The sequence below is a fragment of the Pezoporus flaviventris genome, unplaced genomic scaffold, assembly GCF_033815535.1.
Source record: "Pezoporus flaviventris isolate CSIRO_AGI_PZ_B2104156 unplaced genomic scaffold, CSIRO_AGI_Pfla_v1 ptg000213l, whole genome shotgun sequence".
NCBI classification, from domain to species: Eukaryota; Metazoa; Chordata; class Aves; order Psittaciformes; family Psittacidae; genus Pezoporus; species Pezoporus flaviventris.
This window is the reverse complement of record NW_026892761.1, coordinates 13,876,540-13,897,861: the sequence shown is the minus strand read 5'-3', so window position 1 is coordinate 13,897,861 and position 21,322 is coordinate 13,876,540. Positions and strand designations below refer to the sequence as shown.

The window sequence follows — 21,322 nt, the reverse complement described above, 5'->3', positions numbered from 1 at the left end:
ACCATCTTAACTGACCATTTCCTGGGTTTTGAGCACTTAATATCATCTCTTTAATGTTCTCTTAATGTTCAGCTAAATGCAGCAGCAGCTGCCTGTAGCATGGACTTCCCTCAGTGCAGCTTGGTGAGCTGAAGTGAACAAGCTTCGTCCCAGGAGTATCGTGCATCCACAGAATGCAATTTAGAAGCTGTAACATGACTGATTTTCATGGGAACATTCAAAGCCACTTCTCACTGAAGGCAATTTCCCTGAATTGTCATCTTTCCACTATTTCAGCTGTAGAGCTTTATAAGAATCAGTTACAAGATTCCATGGCTGTTGCTTTCTTTCCTGGGGGAGCCATTTTTCACTCTTCTTAACCAAAACCCACCCTTTAAATACCCCCAAAATTGCCAACACCAAGCTGAGCTCTCAGTCCTTTCAGGAAACCTTCTTTTATTTTTCTGGCTACACCTTTTAGCAAGGAAGATTTTATCCTGAAAATGTCAGGTTTCCTGAATAGCTTAAGGAAGGGCTATAAATAGGAATGCACACATATGCATGCAGTGAGTAGCTACCACACCAAAAGATCATGCTCTGTGTTACAGTAAGTATGTACTTTCAGGGGTTAAAGGGGGAAGAAATTTGTTTCCAACCTACTGCAAATGCAGGCAGTGCATCCCCCAAATACTGACCTTACTCCTGACCCTCTAAGAGACAGTCCCCATGTATACAACCTCTCATGCTGGGAAAGAGTGAAGCAATGGAGAAGAAATGGCACTGGCAACTGCTGAAGGGCAGACTGCAATTTTACATGGCAACTAAGAGGATGTGTAACCTAGGAAGTGCAATTTAAACTCAAATCCTCTGGGATTAGAGGAACTAGGCTCCAAACATCCCATTAAGGACCTGAATTTGTATATGGAAGTCCACTATATTATTACTCCTGGCATCTAAATAGAGATTTAACAACATTTCAGGAACAGTGGCTGAGAAAACTAGCTAGCTGGAAGCTGCATCATCATTTGTCCCCAGGACCGATGTGCAACCCACATGGGACTTCATAGAGAACGTGATTACTAGACTACACCTTACACTGCTTAAAAAGACACTTTGCTGCTTAAACATCACCTTCAGGCATGGCTTACCAAAAGGACTTCAACAGCCTGAGAGTGTTTCTCCAGCCAAGGAGCTGAAGATACTGTAGCCACCTTTTAAATGCCTCTAGGACTGGAATAGCTTATAACAATGTGACAAATGACAGGAATACTGGGTGAGTTTTTCCCTTCTTTCCCTTTAAGGGCAAAATATTCTAAAACCTGGCAATTCTAAGAATTAGGTCACAAACAAAAAACGTACTGTCAAAGGTGAAAGCCAACATCACCAATGGAGTGCACTTACGAGCCTCCAGCTGCCCAACTGGGCAGTTAAATGCAGATATAAATATGCAATTTTAACTTACATTTTCAAAATCACAGACTGGTTTGGCTTGAAAAGGACCTTAAGCTCATCCAGTTCCAACCCCCTGCCACAGGCAGGGACACCTCATACCAGACCATGTCACCCAAGGCTCTGTCCAACCTGACCTTGAACACTGCCAGGGATGGAGCATTTACCACTCATCTGGGCATCCTGTGCCAGTGCCTCAGTACCCTCTGCCTTATACCTAACCTGAACTTCCCCTGTTTCAGTTTGAACCCATCACTCCTTGTTCTATCACTACAATGCAAGTTTGCACAAAATATGTCTCTGAATCACTTCAGTTTGGATTATGGAACAAACATGCTTTAGACCACCTTATGTCAACTAAAAGCAGGAAAAGTTAAGTGCCAAAGCTGGTCATAGAATCACAGATTGATTTGGGTTGGAAGGGACCTTAAAGCTCATCCAATTCCAACCTCCCTGGTCCAAGACCTTAAATTAGGTTGCTTGCTCCTACTCTCCAATGACAGCGTGGGTCTTTCTGCTGTTTGACGGTGGTTTGACTTTACACGCATAGGAGGAAAAAAAGAACAAAAATGAAATCTTTGTTACATGTCTCTGCACACAAAGGCTTTGAAGCTGAACTCCCACATGGTATCAGCACAATAAGCAGCATTTCATTACTAGGGATTCTAAAGCGTAGCAGCTTTTCAGGACTGGCATAAAAAGAATACAAGTTGTGGTGCTTTCAGTCTGCCAGGGGACTGAAGGGGAACAGGACTTACTACAACATTATTAGATGCTGCCACTCACAGCTTGCTACAAGAGACAGCTGTAGTAACACCTCTTCCATGAATGTCACCTGCAAAAACAGCTCTGTAGAGCATTCCACCCAAACCAACGTACCAGCAAATCCATTATCACTGTGCAGCCGTGATTCTGAACACAGACTGATCTGTTTGTCTCATCTAAGTACCTACACACCCTGGAGCTACCTGGGGACTTTACTGTAACTAGAGCTCTTAAGCTTCCTCTCCGCTGCAGGGCTTACTTGTAAGAGCAGGCTACACATCTCCCTCATGGCTTTCCTGATTGGACAGATCAACTGCAGATAACTCAGCATACACTCGTGCTCTCAACTGCTCTGCTGTGCTTCTCCAGCACCCCAGAATGAGCTGTACCATCACTTGCTTTCACACAGCTTGTACCCTAATCCTTTCAGCATACTGATTAACTGACTTGTAATTCTGGGAGCTTTCCGAGTTCCTGTGAACAAGAGCTTTCTGCTTTCCAGAAACAGACAGCAATTACCTACTCATCTGGGGCTCTAGATAGTTCCTTAGTTTAAAAATCCACCTCTGGCTGTATCCAGCTGAACGCACAGGGGGTTAAAGCAGTTTTAAGTGCAAGGCTATTGCCACCTTTATTTTTACAGTATCATTGTGAAGGATAGAAGAGATTTATGTAAGTCCAAAAGGTTTGTTAAGTTCCTTCCATTTTGCTTAGGCTCTTCAGAAGTACTCAGTCATTACTGTCCCTGCCCAGGGCAGGGGAATTGGAACTAGATAATCTTAAGGTCCTTTCCAACCCTAAACATCCTATGATTCTATGACACTAGTACTTTTCGCTGGATAAAAACCTGGCTCTGTAGGCAGGCCCAAAGAGATGCTGAAAGGAGCTGATTCCAGTTGGTGGCTGGTCACTAGTGGTGTTCCCCAGGACTCAATACTGGGGCTGGTTCTGTTTAATATCTTCATTGATGATCTGGATGAGGGGATCAAGGGCACTCTCAGCACATTTGTGGATGACACCAAGTTGGGTGGGAGTGCTGATCTGCTGGGGGGTAGGAAGCTCTGCAGAGCGATCTGGGCAGGCTGGATCAATGGGGTGAGGTTACCTGCATGAGGTTCCACAAGGCTCTTGGAGGTCATTACTGCTGAGGAATTACTTTGGTCCTAGACACACAGCACGAAATCTTTAAAAAACCCCAGCAGAGACAAAGGTGCTGGTCTAAGTAGCTGTGATAGGCTGGGGATTAAGCAAGAGACACAGAAGATGCAGCTACCTGGACAACAGTGGAAATATCTCAGTATTTTTAGGAAGATTGAACTTCAACTGCAGGATGAGATGTTTCTGTGCAAAGACCTGAACTTTACTGAGCAATTTCAAAACCAGGATCTTCCATTACTTGGAACAGATTTGCTTGTGATACAGACCTAGAGCCTGACAACTGCACTGAGAATAAACAAGCGACGCACAACACAACTGCTCACCACGCACTGACTGATACCCAGCCTGACCCAAGCAGTGATCCACCCCTTCCATGCAACTCCCCCCAGTTTCTATACTGGGCATGATGTGCTATGCTATGGAATATGCCTTTGGCAAGTGTGGGTCATGTGTCCTGCCTCTGCTCCTTCCTGGTTTCTGGTGCCCCCCCTCACTGGCAGAACATGAGTCCTTGATTCAGGATCTCACTCTTTCAGGGAATGTTCTGTATGTATTTTCACATGTAAGAAGGGACAGGAAAGGCAAACATTTCATTCCTGACAACCTTCAGGCACTCTGGTTCTGCTGGTGTTTTTAACACTTGGATTTTCATCCCTTTGGAGCAGAGGGAGAGAAGGAAAAGGAGGAAGAGTTCTAATTCACCTTGACTTCTCTTTGGCTTCAGCTGCTGAATATGCACAGAATCATTATCAGGAAAGAAAAATCTCTTTGTCTCCACTGAGACTTGAGCAGTTATATGGCTGGAGGGGCAAAGGCACTGTCATGAGGCATCACTACCCAGGAGGTACTGAAGTATCTCTATGTAGTTGCTCACCCAGAAAAGCTACTCAGATTGCTGAAGTCCTTTCAATGAGCTGCGCCCAAGGCAATATTTTAGTAGGAAACTGCCTCTTTAAAAATTAAAAGGAGTTATTTTTGCATCATTTGACTTGGATTATTTTAAACGTGTTTCATTATAGGTCACCTGCGTTGCCAGAAACATAATGAATTTGCAACTGATTCTCTTCAGCTTAATTCCTTAAAAATACAGACAGCTTTAGTACATAATTCCTTACACAGACACGGGACAGGCTGCAGTACATGTTCAAAATATTGCAAGGGTTAGTTCTGTTCTAGTACAGACAGGTAGTATGTAACCTGCACAGACTGCCAAAAGTGTATCAACAAAAAATGACTCCTTATGTAGTCATGGGTTATCGCCTGGCTGAAATTACTGAGAGAAACTTATTTATGAAGTCTTGCCATATCAAATCCCATCTACCCTTTGTGAGCCAGCTGGAGTGATGACCTAAGAGTCAAGTAACATTTATGCCCAAGAGAAAGTCGGTATCTCTTGCTCACGCTGTAGTGTAAGAGCTCACTGGTGTGAAACCTGCTTCATTTTTCCCATTCGACCATCAATGTGACAGAAAAAGGCAGTGTCAGCGAGGAGATCTAGCAGTGACATGTTACACGACATGTTGGCCAAAGTGAGAAGCTGGAGGGAAGAGGAAAGGAGCAGAACTCACTGGTGATGGCAGAGTGGTTTCTTGCACCCACGCCTTTTCCAAAGCAAGTCTTTACATTCAGTCATCATAAAAAAGAAATCAAAAAAGCATTTCTTCCCCTCTGTACCAGAAAACGCTGCACAAACCCACACTGAGGATTCCTACATGACCATAAAAGCATCTTTTTCTAATCTTAGTGATAGATGCTGAACCTATAAACTGAAACACACTCAGCCAGCACTGGTGCTCCACTTTCTGCTATTTAATAAAAGTGCCCGTACCTTCTCTTCTAGGACTATCTCCCATTTCACATGATCCTCTAAAGCAGCCTTTTATATTCCTTCTCCACACATTTGGTGTGCCCAACATTACCATGGTCTCACCAGCAGCAGACGACAACAGTAACACCTCCTTACCTTAACAAGAAGCACCTCCTTTGATATACTCTAATCACATTCATTAGTTTTCCCATTCAGCACAGGATGGCCAGTGATCATCCTGTAGTCTGCTGTGTGTTTTGTCTGGAGGCAGGGAGAGTAGTTGGGCCAGACAGATTATCATTGAGAGATCCAGGGAGAACACTGCAAGATAAGACTTAATGGCTACATTCCGCTGAGCTCGCCAGGAAGTAGTGTGACTTTTGGAAAGGCAGAGAGGAATTAACTGCAGTATTTAGGTATAAAACCTAACTGACGTTTACCTCAAGAGAAAAGGAGAAGGAAAGAAAACTGACCATGGAGATACTGCAGATGAAATTAGGGCAGGAACTGAACACCCGAGACAGGGGGAATGTTTGGCTCTCATTTTGCAACAGATCTTCTCTCTTTTGAACTGGAAAACTTTCAGTGATAGCAGCACACTATCTTGAAGAAGCTTCTCTATTTTAATCAGGCTTCTTTTAGCACCTGCTGAAATCTCAGAGCTCAGGATTGGCTTAAACACAAATGAAAAGGGCCCTGTGGCATGTATTCCTTGACAACAATCTGTTCTCCTCACCTCATAGAGTGTAATGATGCCATTTGTCTCATTTGGAGGCTTCCACTGAACATAGATCTTCTCTTCAAAAGGTCCTCCCTGGATGGATTCCAAGGGAACAGGTCCAGGAACTACAGGGGGAAAAAAAAAACCCACCAAAAATCTGTGTGAGAAGCTCCCACAGCTCCAGCTGCACACGCATCAGAGGACACCAAAAAGCCACCAGACCCGAACTCAGAGCTCAAAATAGCTAAATAGATATAATAAAAACCCCACAAAGCTCAAGGCACCATTATTGCCAAGGTTTGAATCATATGAAAGGCCTATTCTTAACCGCTGGGTCAAATAGGAACACCCTCATCTAACCACTAAGTGATAAATAAAATCATAATCCATGAAAATATGAAGCTAATTTCAGCTTGTCCTTATTGAAGTGCAGCACAACAGCAGCAGGGAATTAATGTGTCCTTCTCCTCCCACACAATAAAGTTCTATCCCCCTAAACAGCCAGATTGCACCTTGGCATAAAGATGCTACTGGGCTGCACACCTTTATCAATATGAAAGATTGATTTCCTCAGCAAAGTAACAATGCAAAATTTATATTCCATTCTGGCTACAAGGCCAGCTAAAAAATCCACCTACTCAAGCAAAACTTGAATGCTGTGGAAGGTAACTAATAAATGCACTCCCAAACCTGGCTGATGAAAACCCTGTTCATTTTTCTGAAGGATCTGCCATCCTCTTATGTCCCCCTGGATGATATAATGGGCTGCAAGAGCCACTTTCAACAGGAGAAACTTAGGACAGCAATTCCTTCCAGCTCTGGCACAGGAAGAACTTCTTCTTTAACACATTAGACAGAATGGAGGCTTGTCATCTGTGAGAGTCCTCGAAATAGCTCAGATGGGATAATAACACTTTAAAGCTTTCCATCAGTACTTCCGGAAAACAGTTCTTTTCTATCCAGAATGGAAGAGTTAGCACTGGATGAATTTAGCTTCTGAGACATACATAAAATACTACATCCAGATCAGTATTAAGAAAAGCTACAGTGTGGAAAAGAAGATGCTATACTTCTTTTTATGGGACAGTGATGTGCATGCACAAGAAAAATCAACAAACACCAGAATTACATTTGCCCATATCATAGAATCACAGAATGGTTCGGGTTGGAAAGGACCTTAAGATCATCTGGTTCCAACCCCACTGCCGTGGAAAGGATGATGCTCTGTGAGTAGTTCAAAACACAACCTCAAGGCCAGGCTGAATGTGGTTCTGGGCAACCTGAAGATGCCCCTGTTCATTGCAGGGGGTTGGACTAGATGAACTCTGAAGGTCCCTTCCAACCCAAACTATTCTATGATTCTATAGAATTAAAGCTACTGCTGTTTCGTGACTGCTCAAACTGGCATTTGTCATTCCCAAGCACCCTGGGGATCCTCGCTGTTTCATTCCACAGCTGTGGAATGGGATTTACACTTACAAATACTGTGTAACACACACTATCCAGAGAATCCATTTGTAAGCTTCATGGGGCAAAGAGTTATGTTGTTATTTACAGCTTGGAAATATTAAGTCTTCCTCCCAGAACAAGCAAACCCAACACAACTCACCATCCTCCTCCGTCTGCACAACCAGCTCCTCACTCTCCATTTTACCCTCAGGGTTTGAGAGGGCCAACCGCAGCCTGATGGTCATGAAGGGCCGGAGACCTCGCAAGGTGTAGTGGGACGAGGTTTGGATGAGTTCCTCTGCCTCGAACTTTTGCTGGTTAAACACATACTGGTACTGGACGGTGAGATTGTAGCTGTGGCAGCGGGTCACCGCATAGCCAAAGGGTTCCCACTGCAACGTCAGCTGCCGGGAGCGGATATCAACCACCTCCACGTTCTGTGGTCCATGAACAGGATCTGTGGAGCAAGCAAAGAGGAAAAAAAACTCATTAATTTGACATTAAAAGAAGTCAGCTATCCAATAATATGCTTCCTGTCAGAGCATTCGAGTATTTCACAGCTCTGAATGTTCCTGTCTTTACAACGTGTAAGTGACAGGGAAATGAACGTCAGAGCCGCAAATACATACTGGCTCCTGAGTTTTCCCTGAAAACTCCCCTGTCACAGGGCCTTGAATCAGTGGTCATGCTCCTGATTCCTGTGAAACTGCACTGATTCCAACAGTGGCAGCATGAGTCCATCAGGTAAGTGGTGTGAAAGTCACACTTGCTTCATTCTTAACTAAAACAATGGGGAGCAGAAAACAACCAAAAAAGCCCCCAAACCAAACAAAAAACCCCTAAGCCCCAGAAAGGTAGGTGATCCACTTGGAAGTGCCCAACTACCTCGGTGAGTCCAGCCCTAGTGATACAGACACATGGAAATGGCTGCCAGAGAAGGGATGAACTCGAGACTCAGCTTTCAATTTAGCTATGTAGCTCCTACATTCTCCTGCCTACCCTAAACCCATTCTGCTCAGAGACAAAAGCACGGGAGTGTAAGAATCAGGATTAGGAGTCTGACTGTCAGACTTCCAACATCCCAGTGTACTGCCACCTCCATTTGCCAAACCCTTGGATGCTCTGGCGATGGCACATCCGAGTAGATCACGCTGCTCCTTGGGTATGTTCTGAGTCATCTCCACCTTCTGCCAATAAAACTTTCCTTTCAGATCCTATCAACGCCTTGGCCCCACCAGCTCTTTATCATCCCTTCCACAGTATTTGACTGAGGTACAGCTGAATATTCATGTGGAGGAATCATTTTCACCTGCTGTTCCTTAACTTATTTTTAACAGCATAACTCAAATGTCCTTTATATAAAGCATAAATGCATGCGCTGCTAGACAGGAGGATATAGAGAATGAAGGATGAGTAAAACCAGTGTCTGAAATCCGTCAGATGGTAGCAATATTACCCATGTCATCGTTTGCTTATCTGACATTTCCTCAACTTGCACGGCTCATTTGTTTTTTTGGCTCAGTATAGATCTAAGCAAGGGAATCAGAAAATACATCATTTGATGGAAATTTTCCTGATTTCCAGCACAATTCAGTGTTTCGCCTATTTCTAATATTCTCTCATAATTTCGACCTATGAAAGGAACAGAATGTTTCATGGGAACAAAAAAAGTCATAAGGCCTCCAGAATGCTACTTATGCTTCTTGGAAAGATAACTGAAGTGAAAAAAAGCCTTCCAGTAATTCTTGAAACTAAAGCACCCACAGCACTGACTTCAATCTACTAATGCATAAGCAGAAAATACACTATAATAACCAGCATATTCTGTATTACTTCCAAGAAAACCCTAGTGAGTGGCACTGGAAAAATAGCTACCTTGAAAATGAACAGAATTCAGAATCTTTATATAGATGCAGCCACTTTTGAAACAGGATGGATATGAAAGGACCAGTGGGCTGAAGCGAGCAACTGGCTTAGGATTCCATATCAGTCATGTCAATTCCTTGACATAGAAAACACACCTTAAATGAGATTCTTTAGTAGTCTGTCAAAATAATCATAATTTAGAAATTAGAAAGTTTGGATGCATCAGTATACACACATATACTTAGCATTAGGTGATAATTATTCTTTGTATTATAAACTCAATGAAAGAACCTTTCTATAGATGACTTGGATAGATAAATAAGGCGAACAGAAGAATGACTGTGTGAAGTCTCAGCCTCTGAACCTATACAGGTAAGCACAAACCTCCTTCCAAGCTATATCGAAAGGCAAGAAAACCAAGAGCAGATGCAGATGCTCATCCTTCCAAACTCTACACAAAGTAATCCACTCAAGACCCCAACACAGAATGTGGTTGCGACAGGAAAAACATTTCATGCCAAGACAAGGATGTAGCTGAAGATGGCAATTAACCTCCAGGTTAATGCTACACTGTTCTTTAAATTACAGTTATTTTCTTTAAGTCAGTCATGTTACGAAATGAAAGGGTAATTTGAGGGTGTTTGGTTTATTGATGTCAGATGCGCTGACTTTACTAGTGGGTAAGGAACAACTCTGATTCGGCATCATCTCACCAAGTCAGATGTCCAAAACCTGGACTATGGAAGAATACCTGCAGTTTTTAGCTTGCTCATCTCACATTTGCCCTTTCCTTTCACACCCAAAACTGTAAGTCTTGGAGGCTGTCTTGTATCAACCAGTTTCTAATTCTACTCAAAATTTATTGTAAAAGACGCATCCTGAGGCCTTTCTGGGGTTTTGCAACACAACCTTTCAATAGAGTACCCAGACTGCAGATGAATTTAGTTCCAAAGCAAGAAGCTAAAATACAGATCACAAACATAGTCCAGACCCCACTACACAATCACAGAACATGTCGCATTCTCCCAAGTACTCTGTTCAATAGCACTAAACTGTGAGATTTTTCAGTCCAGTCAAAAAAATGAGACCATGATGCTGTACAGATCATAGTGACAGCAGGATGACAGAGGGGAGACCAAGATGAGCTCTTAGGCAGAAGCTCTTCCCTGTGAGGATGCGGAGGCGCTGGCACAGGGTGCCCAGAGAAGCTGTGGCTGCCCCATCCCTGGCAGTGTTCAAGGGCAGGTTGGACCCAGGGGCTTGGAGCAAGCTGCTCTAGTGGAAGGTGTCCCTGCCTGTGGCAGGGGTTGGAGCTGGATGAGCTTTGAGGTCCCTTCCAATCCAAACCAGGCTGGGATTCCATGAAGCTCTCCCAGGGATCTCCCAGCTGCACTCTCTGTTCTTAGCCCAGGGAAGCAGATTTCTGACCCAACAGTGATGTGCAGTTTTCAGAGACTGCATTTTCTGCCATCACAATTTTAGAGAGAAGTTGACTTTTATGGCCGGTTTTCCTTTTTTCCTTATTGTAACAGATCTCCTTTTGTTCACTGCAGCCTTCTTGCTCATTGTGCAGTCAGAAAACCAAAGGGGGATTCAGATAGATAGTAACAATTGTGTTTGCTTTATAGCCCTCCATCAAGAGAAGAACAGAGAAGAAAGGCAGCAATGGAGAAACCCTGGGGTTTGAACATGAAGCTCAAGTTGAGCAGTGAAGTTAAACAGAGACAATTGTTGCCCCCGGGTTAACTATCTGATGCAGGAGCGTAATTGGGAAAAGTCATTGCTGTCACTAAAGACAGCACAGAAGGTGTCCTTACTAGTCTGAGTCCTCATGTCCGTGTCTCCTGACCTATGGAGAGCAGGAGGCACTTTATTAGCTGTGCAGTTGTCCACTGATTGACCTGGTTTTCCCAGCAGGTTACAAAGACTGCAAATGCACAAACAGAAGAAAAATGAGTGTGGCAAGAGCTTTGTGTGAGCCCTCAACTGATGCCTTCTGATGGAGAAAGAGTAGGAAAACAGGTGTGATTCCTGCCTTCTCCTCAACACACCCTTACATAAGCTCATCAGCCAGTCACTCTCACCAGAACAGGCCAACACCCAGGTAAGGTCCCCATCCCTTTCTGCTAGGCAGACTGGGAGAAGACAAGGACAAGACTAGGTGTGTTGGTAGCTGATAATGAGACCAAAACTTGTGTTCTTCCAACTACCAGCATGGTAAGTCCTCTCTCTGTACCCCAGAAAATACTGAAATCCATTTTAATTTACAAAATATAAAATTGGTATCAGAGTAGGTTGAGAACTTCACAGAATATTTCATTCTCGTGACAAATCAAGACAATGGCCACTTGTCAAACAACAGCAGCTAAACTCCTTATGATGGTGATTAGGATAAACCTTGTGTTTTCCAAATACATTGCTCTTGTTCTACAGCTGGAAAACCAAGCAGTCGTTTCACAGAATCCCAGCCTGGTTTGGGTTGGAAGGGACCTTAAAGCTCCTCCAGCTCCAACCCCTGCCACGGGCAGGGACACCTTCCACTAGAGCAGCTTGCTCCAAGCTCCTGTGTCCAACCTGCCCTTGAACACTGCCAGGGATGGGGCAGCCACAGCTTCTCTGGGCACCCTGTGCCAGCGCCTCAGCACCCTCACAGGGAAGAGCTTCTGCCTAAGAGCTCATCTCAGTCTCCCCTCTGGCAGGTTCAAGCCATTCCCCTTGGCCTGTCCCTACAGGCCCTTGTATCAATTATTTTTACAATTCATTGTACTTTTTAAACAATCTGTCTGACAATGCCTCTCCTCCATGCTTTAGATTAGAGCTGAAGCCTTCCCCATCCTCCTTTTATTCTCTATTCCTCCTCTTCCTCCTCAAATTTCCACAGATGAAACAAGCCTAGGGAAACACCTACTCCAAACCCACAGCAAAATAAGCAAAGCAAAAGCGTTCAAGGAGTTTGCATTAAATCCACAATTCTTGCGTGCCATAAAACCACCCCTCTAGAGTGTGTGCTGTTCACTGTCGGGGATCCTGACAGAGAAATTGTTCCATAAACGTCCCACATCCTATGTCCTATACATGGACATTTCGGGATGACAGACAACCCTGTCCATCCCTGCAGTGCTGCGTGGCTGTCTGTCACAGAGCTCCTTTGCTGAGCAGCATAATGCACACACCGCTGCCCATCACATTTCAGTGCTCTTGAACGTACTAGAAATGCCTTTTCAGACATGACAGATAAAACCACTGATTAAACAGAATTCACTGGTCTTTCAGTGCTGTAGAAGTGTTTTGGCTTTATCCTTTTATGCACAAAGAACATCACCCTAATATTTGGATCTCATTTTTAGTTTTTTTTTTTAATGAGTTCAGTTCTCATCACTTCTCCAAAGTCAGTGCAGACAAGGCTGAAAGCAGGCAATTAGATGGAAAGGCATGTTCTGAGAGACACTGCAACACAGAGAAGGGAAAAAGGAAACTGACAATAAAATCACTGCAGAACAAACAGCCTGTTTGTTGAGATACCTGTAATCAACTAAATCCCAAGTTATACCCAAAGAAACAGGTGTCATTGAAGCTGATGAACTCAAATCATAGAATCACAGAATGGTTTGGGTTGGAAAGGACCTTAAGATCATCTAATTCCAACCCTCCTGCATGGGCAGGGACACCTCACACTGAACCATGTCACCAAAGTTATTTTATGGCATTCTCTGAGCAATGAAGAAGGAGGCCTGCCATACAGATGAATCTGTTAAAAAGGATGAAAGAAGTCAGAGAATGGAATATATGCTTAGGTAAGTCAGGGACTGAGATCAGTTAACCGAATTATGCAGTACCAGGCTGGGCTGGGTTGGAAGAGAACTTAAAGCTCATCCAGTTCCAACCCCTGCCACGGGCAGGGACCCCTTCCACTAGAGCAGCTTGCTCCAAGCCCCTGTGTCCAACCTGCCCTTGAACACTGCCAGGGATGGGGCAGCCACAGCTCCTCTGGGCACCCTGTGCCAGCGCCTCAGCACCCTCACAGGGAAGAGCTTCTCCCTCATGTCTCTTCTAAAGCATGCCACAGTTATGATCATTTTACTTCAGCTCACAGCACATCTGCTTCATTCTTTGATTGATGTGGTTTTTGGTTTACTTGCAAATTTTACTTTGAATTCTGCACTGGAAGAAACCCAAGATATAAAAAAAATAATAAAAGGGAAAGTATTTGCTAAGCTACAAATCTCATCAAACATCCTGTGACCTTTCAGTAAGCTCCCAAATGTGCCTGTTGCTCTCACAGACTCAAAATCCACATGCTGGCAGGTACCTGAAGTCACACAGAAATCACTTCCCAGGTCTGCTCATGCTCCCTACACCTGGAACAGAGCCCCAAACCTCTATTTGCCAACAACCGCTCACTAATGAAGCACAACTGTCTAAAAAGGTATATTAGCATCTGCTTAAATGGATTTCTTTGTCATGATGTTAGGAAGTGGTGAAATGAAAGTTCTCTTCCCATGTACCTAAAACTGCTGTTCCCTAACCAACTTAAAAATAATAATTTAAACCCACAATAAAGGGTAATGACTGGTTTTATTAAAGTCATCTATCACGGATACCCAGAGCCGTGGCACTCCATGGCTGGGAACAAAATGTACATTATTGAGCATTTTGCTGATTAAATACAAAAGCATAATTAAATATGCTAATGAAAGTGAGATTTCGAACCAGGTAAACTTGAGGGTTGTGTGAAGCACAAGTAAAATGTGGGGTTTTTATAGACTCATTTTATTATGTATAAATTTTAACTATTTATTTTCCTACCATGCACGTGCAGTTATTTATATTGCCTCTTCCTCTGTGTACAGTTGCCAGCTTCAACTGGAGTAAGTGAAAGAGATCAGAATAACAGAGAAGCTAGTTCCTGACAAAAGAGAAATTATTGCCATAGAAATAAGTAAGGAAATTAAAATAGGAGGGAAAAATAGAGGCTCCTCCACCCAGTCAGGGTCTGTTGAACTGTTCTGAGCAGCAAAGCAAAGCACCGCTCTTGCAGATGGGCTTTCTCACATTTGCAACTGTGGCTTCCATTGGGTAATCTGCAAGAGGAATTCTCTGTGTTCCCTCACAATCCTGACTTTCAAAAGCAAAAGTAATAAATAAATATCTCCAGATCCCCTTGCAGCTCTAGCAGAAGCAGCTACCAGTTCATGACACATCAGCTTTGAGGGCACTAATGAAATATCCTCATTGACCTAAATCATTTTTCTCAGGTTCAGGAGCAGCAGTAACTCCCTTTTGCATCACTGATGAGGAGCTTTATGTGGGGAATCTCTGTATGCTGGGCACTCACTGATTCCATGCACTTGATGACATTGGAAGGGATTTTTGCGGAATCACAGAATCCCAGCCTGGTTTGGGTTGGAAGAGACCTTAAAGCTCATCCAGCTCCAACCCTTGCCACGGGCAGGGACACCTTCCACTAGAGCAGCTTGCTCCAAGCCCCTGTGTCCAGCCTGGCCTTGAACACTGCCACGGATGGGGCAGCCACAGCTTCTCTGGGCAACCTTAAAGCTGTTCCTAAGTCATGCCTAAAAGTTGGGAAACAGCTCATTTATTCACATCAAGATCTTATACTTGAGAATGGGTTTTTTCTGGGTGAGCTGAGGCTCTGGCTTACTGCACATAGAAAGAAAAAAAAAAGAACTGAAACGGAAAAAGGCAGTGTGTTTTGTTTGCTGCGACTATGGTTTGATTCTCTGCTGCCATGGCTTTAACAACAAGGCTAGAAGGAAGTAGATGAGTATTCATGTGTGAAAAAAAGCCTATGTTTTTAACAGAATTAGGCAGCTGAGCTCATTTCCACCCCATTAGGATCTGTCTATGAGACAGTGCTGCCAATGAAAGTGCAAGAGATTAGTTTTCCCCTCACTAGCTTAAGCAATGCTCTGGGCACCAAATACAGATCACAACACTTTTCAGGGATATTGCAAAGCTCATGCAGGGAACTGATCCAGATCCTGCCTTTCAATTTCTCAGCAAAGCCATTTCCACACAAATGCACCACTGTGCCCTGAAAGAGTCTATTTGGAAGTGGAAAGAGGAGAAAGGAGGTAGATGCTTATTGGAAATCCATTTGCTGGAAGTGAGTTAAGGAAAGCTGAGAGTTTCTAAGAAAAGATCTGTTAATATGTCACTGAAACATTCTAATAACTCCTGCCACAGTCTGGCACCACCGGGCCGCGAGCTGTGACAGCATTATGGGGAGCCACACTGTTTGTTCATTTAATATACCACTGACTTCACATGAAGAAAATACTGTTCCTAATTTCATTTTCCTCTAATATTCCTACGCAGAACAAGTGCTGAAAAAGCCAGTTCGATGGCTGGTTGTCCTCCAGCTATTAATGATTCCCTTCTGTTCAGAGCAGAGGGCAAGAAAGAAGGGCAGAGAAAAAATAGTTCCTGCTTTGCTATTAAAATAACACTAATCCTACTGGAGATGCGTTAGCATCTGCTCCCTAGACAGTTATAAGTTGTGTCAAGAAGCAGAAGATTAGAAACATCAGGGATCTCCAACTGGCATCCATTCAGCTCTAATCTCTCAGGATTTACAGAGACAATCACTTTCTTCTCCCTCTTCATCTTCAGAAAATCTATGAAACTTAAAATCCACAAGCACTACAGCTACAGTGTGAAGCAACCAAGTGCTGGGTCCTGTCAGAATTAAGGTTGCATATACAATGGCAATTTTGTGTTATTTGTGCTTAGGCACCGTGCCCAAGGACTTACAGAGATTTTTCAGTGTCTCTGGTATCAGGGACTCGGGAAGAGCCCATCACCCCCTGCAGTATCCTGGTGCTCTAGGGCAACCCAAGCCTCCCTTTGAGGATAAACCCACACTTTCAGACCGTCACAGTTCCCAAGCAGCCCCGGGCCTCTTGCCCATGGACCACTCTACTGGAGGAGTGGTTTTCCCCACAGAAGCACTTCCTTCCCCAAGTACACACACATAAAGTAAACCAGGTGTAAGTCCCAACGCAGCCTGTCAATTCAGCGACTCACTGATGCTCTGACTAGCAGATAGCAGTAGGCTGCAGCCATGTATCTCTTCAGCTGTGCCACTGGGCAGCAAAAAAATCACAAGACTTAAATTTGGTCATGATTGAGAACATTATCTACTGACGTTCTTCTATTCCTTTACTCTTTCTTGCTCCATACCCTCCACTGCCACTGATCTGCCTACCTCGTCCCAGTCTTTTCTCCACTCCAGCACTTCCTGCATTCTCAAAGTCCTCAACTACGTCTGCTCCCAAGCCTTCTTATTCCATCCAAGTCACCAGCCCATCCCAATCCACCCTCCAACAGGGACCGGCAGCTCCTCCTCAGCCTGTGCTCCTGACCCCTATCAGCCACTGGGTCTTAGTCTCAGACCTTGCTCATATGTTCTACACTCATCCTAAAAAGACAGCCCAGCTCCCTCTCCTGCTCTTTGCGCCCCGCTGCCCTACACAATTATCTTTCTCACCTTCTGCTCCCGATAACTCTCTAAACTTACTTCCCCATTTTCTTTCTGCCAACACATTGCATCAGCTCTAAGTTCAAGTCCAGCACATTTCCCCTTCAGACTGACTGAACATGGTAGGGAAACCATTTTTGCTAGAGGATTAAGGTTCCTTTCGTTTCTAATATCTAATTTAACACTGGACAGGTCAAGAGGAACTGAGAGCGACTGCAGTCTTTTGAAGGCTTAACTATTACCATCTGTGAACTTCCTACTGGACACATGGGCTACAACTTTCGCATTTCATCTAATTCAAACACACAGAAAGATTGTGGTGGGTCAAGTCTTGCCACAGCAGCACATAAGACAGTAATGTTCAACTTGCTTTCATATTTGGACTTTAAGAACATGAAACATGGATTTTCTTTCTCTTTTTGCCTATGAGCACCTGACACAAAGGTGAAGAGGATTAGCAAAATACTTATTTAAAGACTGCATATGAAATTGTTCAAAATAATAATAATAGATAAAAATACAAGCTAAGATCCAAGCTCACTGGAAAACACAGCAGAGAAAAGGAATACAAAGGACCAAAGATTTCTCTGCCCACCACAGAGGGTGATGTGAAGATAAGAGAATGCTCACCAGAGGCAGCCTAACAACTGCGTACTCTACTACTATATCTAGTGGAAGCACCAGACCTTTTTTGCTTTCATTATACTCCACAAAAAGAACACAAAAATAAGAAGTCAGTAACCGGCTCTCAGCACCCAGTGAAGATTTAGGATGTCAACCAAAGGAGGTAAAAAGCTGTTGTTGTTTTCTGTATCTGTCTTATTCACTGCCTATGTTCTCCAATCTAGATCCTGCTATCTCTATTAAAGACTACAAGACCACCTAATGGAAAGCTAACAGCCTGGGGAAGTGTTAGGTACCAGCACACTCATCAAACTAAATTCTCCTGTGAGAGCAGTTTATTGATTTGTGTATTTGACTCTCTTTGGGATTATTGTTCAATTACTTTTATCCTGTGAGATGAAAGCAGCTGAATGGAACATCAAAAGCAGATCAAAAAGTCGCTTGTTTCATTTTTTCTTTCAAATCTGCATAATATCCATTACAGATCCGATTTTCAAGAGAGCCCTCTGAGAGCAGCAGTGGAGGGTAACTCCATCAGGCACACAGCTCTCAGCCACATGCTCTCAAACTGTTCTGGCTGCAGCCAGAGTATTTCATATAGAGCACACAATTTGTCCTTGAGCAAATGATGGCCTGTGGGAAGTATCCGACTGCAGCTCCTTTTATCAGGTGAGCTGCTTGCTAGTTGGTGATATGATTAGTAATTTCCCACATCTTATAAATACAAACACATAATTTCCACTATATGTATGTATAAATACAAATACAGTGTATCATTTCCACTACTAACTCTTAGCACCACTGAAGAGCTTAAAGCATGATGGTGGTCAAGAGACCATAAAAACGTCACTTTGCTGGTCTCCATTCATTCTGCACTAAAAGGTTTTCATGCTCTGCTTGAGAGAAAAAGTAAGATGGTTTTAATTGCCACCCCCTGTTTCACTGTAGGACGCACACTTGCATCCTTTTCATTCTGCTGCACACATACAGCCACTGCAGCATCTGGAATCAGGGTCCTGCTGTCTTGCTCAAGAGGGATATGTAACAAGGAGCTGACTGGCACACCTTTCTTTTTTTGAAGTGGGCTTAGTTGTGCAGTTATCAGACAAAACTCGCTTCAATTCCTCCAATATGAGAATACACACACTCCAAACTTAAAACTCAAGTAGGATAATCTTACCATGAACAGGGTACTAGAAACGTCATGCCTGTGGTTTACATGGCAGGGACATTATAACCATAGAATCCCAGACTGGTTTGTGTTGGAAGGGACCTTAAAGCTCATCCAGCTCCAATCCCTGCCACGGGCACGGACACCTTCCACTAGAGCAGCTTGCTCCAAGCCCCTGTGTCCAACCTGCCCTTGAGCACTGCCAGAGATGGGGCAGCCACAGCTTCTCTGGGCACCCTGTGCCAGCGCCTCAGCACCCTCCCAGGGAAGAGCTTCTGCCTAAGAGCTCATCTCAGTCTCCCCTCTGGCAGGTTACAGCCATTCCCCTTGGCCTGTCCCTACAAGCCCTTGTCCAAAGCCCCTCTTCAGGTTTCTTGCAGACCCCCTGCTTCAGGTAATGGAAGGCTGCCATTCGACTGGCAAATAGTACCTCCTTCAGTGATCAAAGCCTTCAATTTTGAAACTCATCACAGAGATGACCTTACCAGCAGCCATGTACCATCCAAGATCCTAAGTGTGAGTATTGTTAAAGGCAGATCTGCATTAATATGGTGAATTTAAATAAATACTTGCACTTCCAAATACGCATGTCTGATGAATACCTGTTTCCTCAGCTCCAAGAGGAACCATCCAGTTTATAAAACCAATATTCAGTTGGCCAATAAGGCCATTAAGCTGCAATCTGCACTCTTTAAGGGGGGGCTGTACTGATGTGAGCAAGACTGTGATTTGAGTTCACAGCCGCATCATGGTCAGCTATAGACTGGACCAGAAAGGCACTACGAGACCAGGCAGAGAGGCAGCACTGAAGTTCCAGACCACTGCAGCTAGATTTTACCGCATTTTTCATCTGCTCCAGCACTATTTTTCTCTTTTTCACCATCCTGTTGTAAAATTCAGGTCTCTGCAAAGCTGTGTCAGACAAGGCCAGGCTGTAAAGCACACTGGTTTTCTTTTAGTGATGCAATTACATAAGGAATGTAGTAATGAATATTACTAAACTTTAAAATATTGTTTCTAGGAGTAATAGATTTTACCCAAAGAGATACTGGTGCTCCACCTCGACATTAAAAATATCACCTTAAAACTTACAGCAATGCATTTACAGTCTATTAGTATGCCTTTGCAAATGTCATGCTTCCAATGTGACAGTCAAATTCCTGAATCAATCAGCCAAACAGAATTATTTCACTCAGAAATTATGTGAAGAGAAAGTAGCAGAAAACAGTAAGATTTAAAATAACTTTATGCTGTAACTTAAGCAACTAAATGGGCTTTTTTGGTGAAATAAGCAGCAGCACACTGTGGGGATCTGCTGCACGGGATGATGAACAGCACAACATCCTGGGGTGGGCTTTTTCTATAATAGAACAAGGTTTGGGATTTGAATTTGTGATCCCAGTGGGGCCTGGGATATTTCCAAGCATTCTCACACAGCACCAGGTCCATCAACGCCCGCTCACTAGCTGGTTCTACATCAGATACAAGGGGCAATGCCAGCATATGCCAAGTGCAGGCTGTCCACAGGCATGGTCTGCACTTGGAGTTTTGCTGTTGTGCTCTCTCTCAGCTAAGTTTTGAAATATATGCATCAATCTATATGCAAAACAGGCAGTCCCTAGTTACTTCAGTTAGAAATTCTGCTCTGGAGCATCCTTGTCTGCCAGTCTGACTCACAGAAATGGCATGGCAGATTCTGTCCTAGGCGCTGATGGATGTTGGAGTGTACCAATCCCTTCTACCCTGGCCAACATCCCTTTATCCCACCACAGCATATTCAACACGTTCACAAGATGACTCACATTCATCTGAGTAGTTTGCAAGTCCTGATAGCTTTCAGATACAATTGTGGATGAACTCAGCAAGCTATCTCCAGAATGTACCATGAATCATACTGCCCTTCATCTCCAGTATGGCTTTGGGGTTCATGTCTTCTCTTTGGTTTACCTTCCAGCAACTCCGGACAGGAATGAATTTTTCCTGTAGTCAGAGAGTAGTGGTGGTACCTTCTATGTAAAAGACAGACAGTTTATGAGACTGATCAGGATCAAGAGTCATCAGCTTCCTTTCTTTCCCCAACATTCTCACACCCTTAGCTGGCCCGACAGGCAACTAACTCAGGTCAACCACTGATGGTACAGCAACCTGTCTAAAAGCAAGTAAGATGAAATAATCTAGTGGTCTGGTCCTGGGGGAAGACGGCTGATGGATGGGGAAAGGGCCCTCTGCCTTTGATTTCATATTCTTAGTGCAAAATTAAGAGCCAGTAGTAACCAATAAAGTATAAAACATACAGTCCTGTATTTCCAAATGCCAGGAGAAATAAGCTTCTGATTTAAGCATAGGTTAAAACCAAATAAATCTACTTAGGTTTTAAAGTAGATCTCAGTAAGTGCTTTTATATGAAAAAAAAGACTTGACAAAATAATGGGTAGCAATATGAGGCAATGAGATGTGACAGTGTCAAAGGTGATTTCCAGTTACATGCATCGTACTGAAAACGTTAAAAACCCTGAGAAAACACCTTGAAGTAATTTACAAGTCGAAGCAGATCCATCAGACACAGCTTAGACCTTTTGTGTGAACCAAGATGATTTTTTCCTGCTTTCTCATTCCACATTAGAATGTTGCATTTTTAATGTTTGCAGTGATTTGTGACACTGCTGGGTTAAAGCTACTGCAAAACTCCAAAGTAAAACCCAGAGACTCCCATCCCCACACAGATGAACAAGGAAACTGTTGGACCTAAGACACTCATTTTAAATGGGAACCAAAATGTATATATTTTGCTCACAAGATACCCTTTGGATTATATACACAAAAGAGGCTCAG

General features: G+C 43.6%; 1 protein-coding gene across 11 annotated transcripts in view; it reads right to left on the bottom strand.

Annotated features, from left to right (window-relative positions):
• The window catches only part of PTPRT (protein tyrosine phosphatase receptor type T), a 469,312-nt gene that overhangs the window by 160,784 nt on the left and 287,206 nt on the right, over positions 1-21,322 (bottom strand). For all 11 annotated transcript variants that reach the window (XM_061441416.1, XM_061441421.1, XM_061441417.1 and 8 more), the window contains exons 8-9: positions 7,489-7,785; positions 5,895-6,004 (exon numbers count right to left, since the gene is read on the bottom strand). In XM_061441416.1, coding sequence (XP_061297400.1) covers positions 5,895-6,004; positions 7,489-7,785 — 407 coding nt within the window. The remainder of the gene's footprint in view (positions 1-5,894; positions 6,005-7,488; positions 7,786-21,322) is intronic.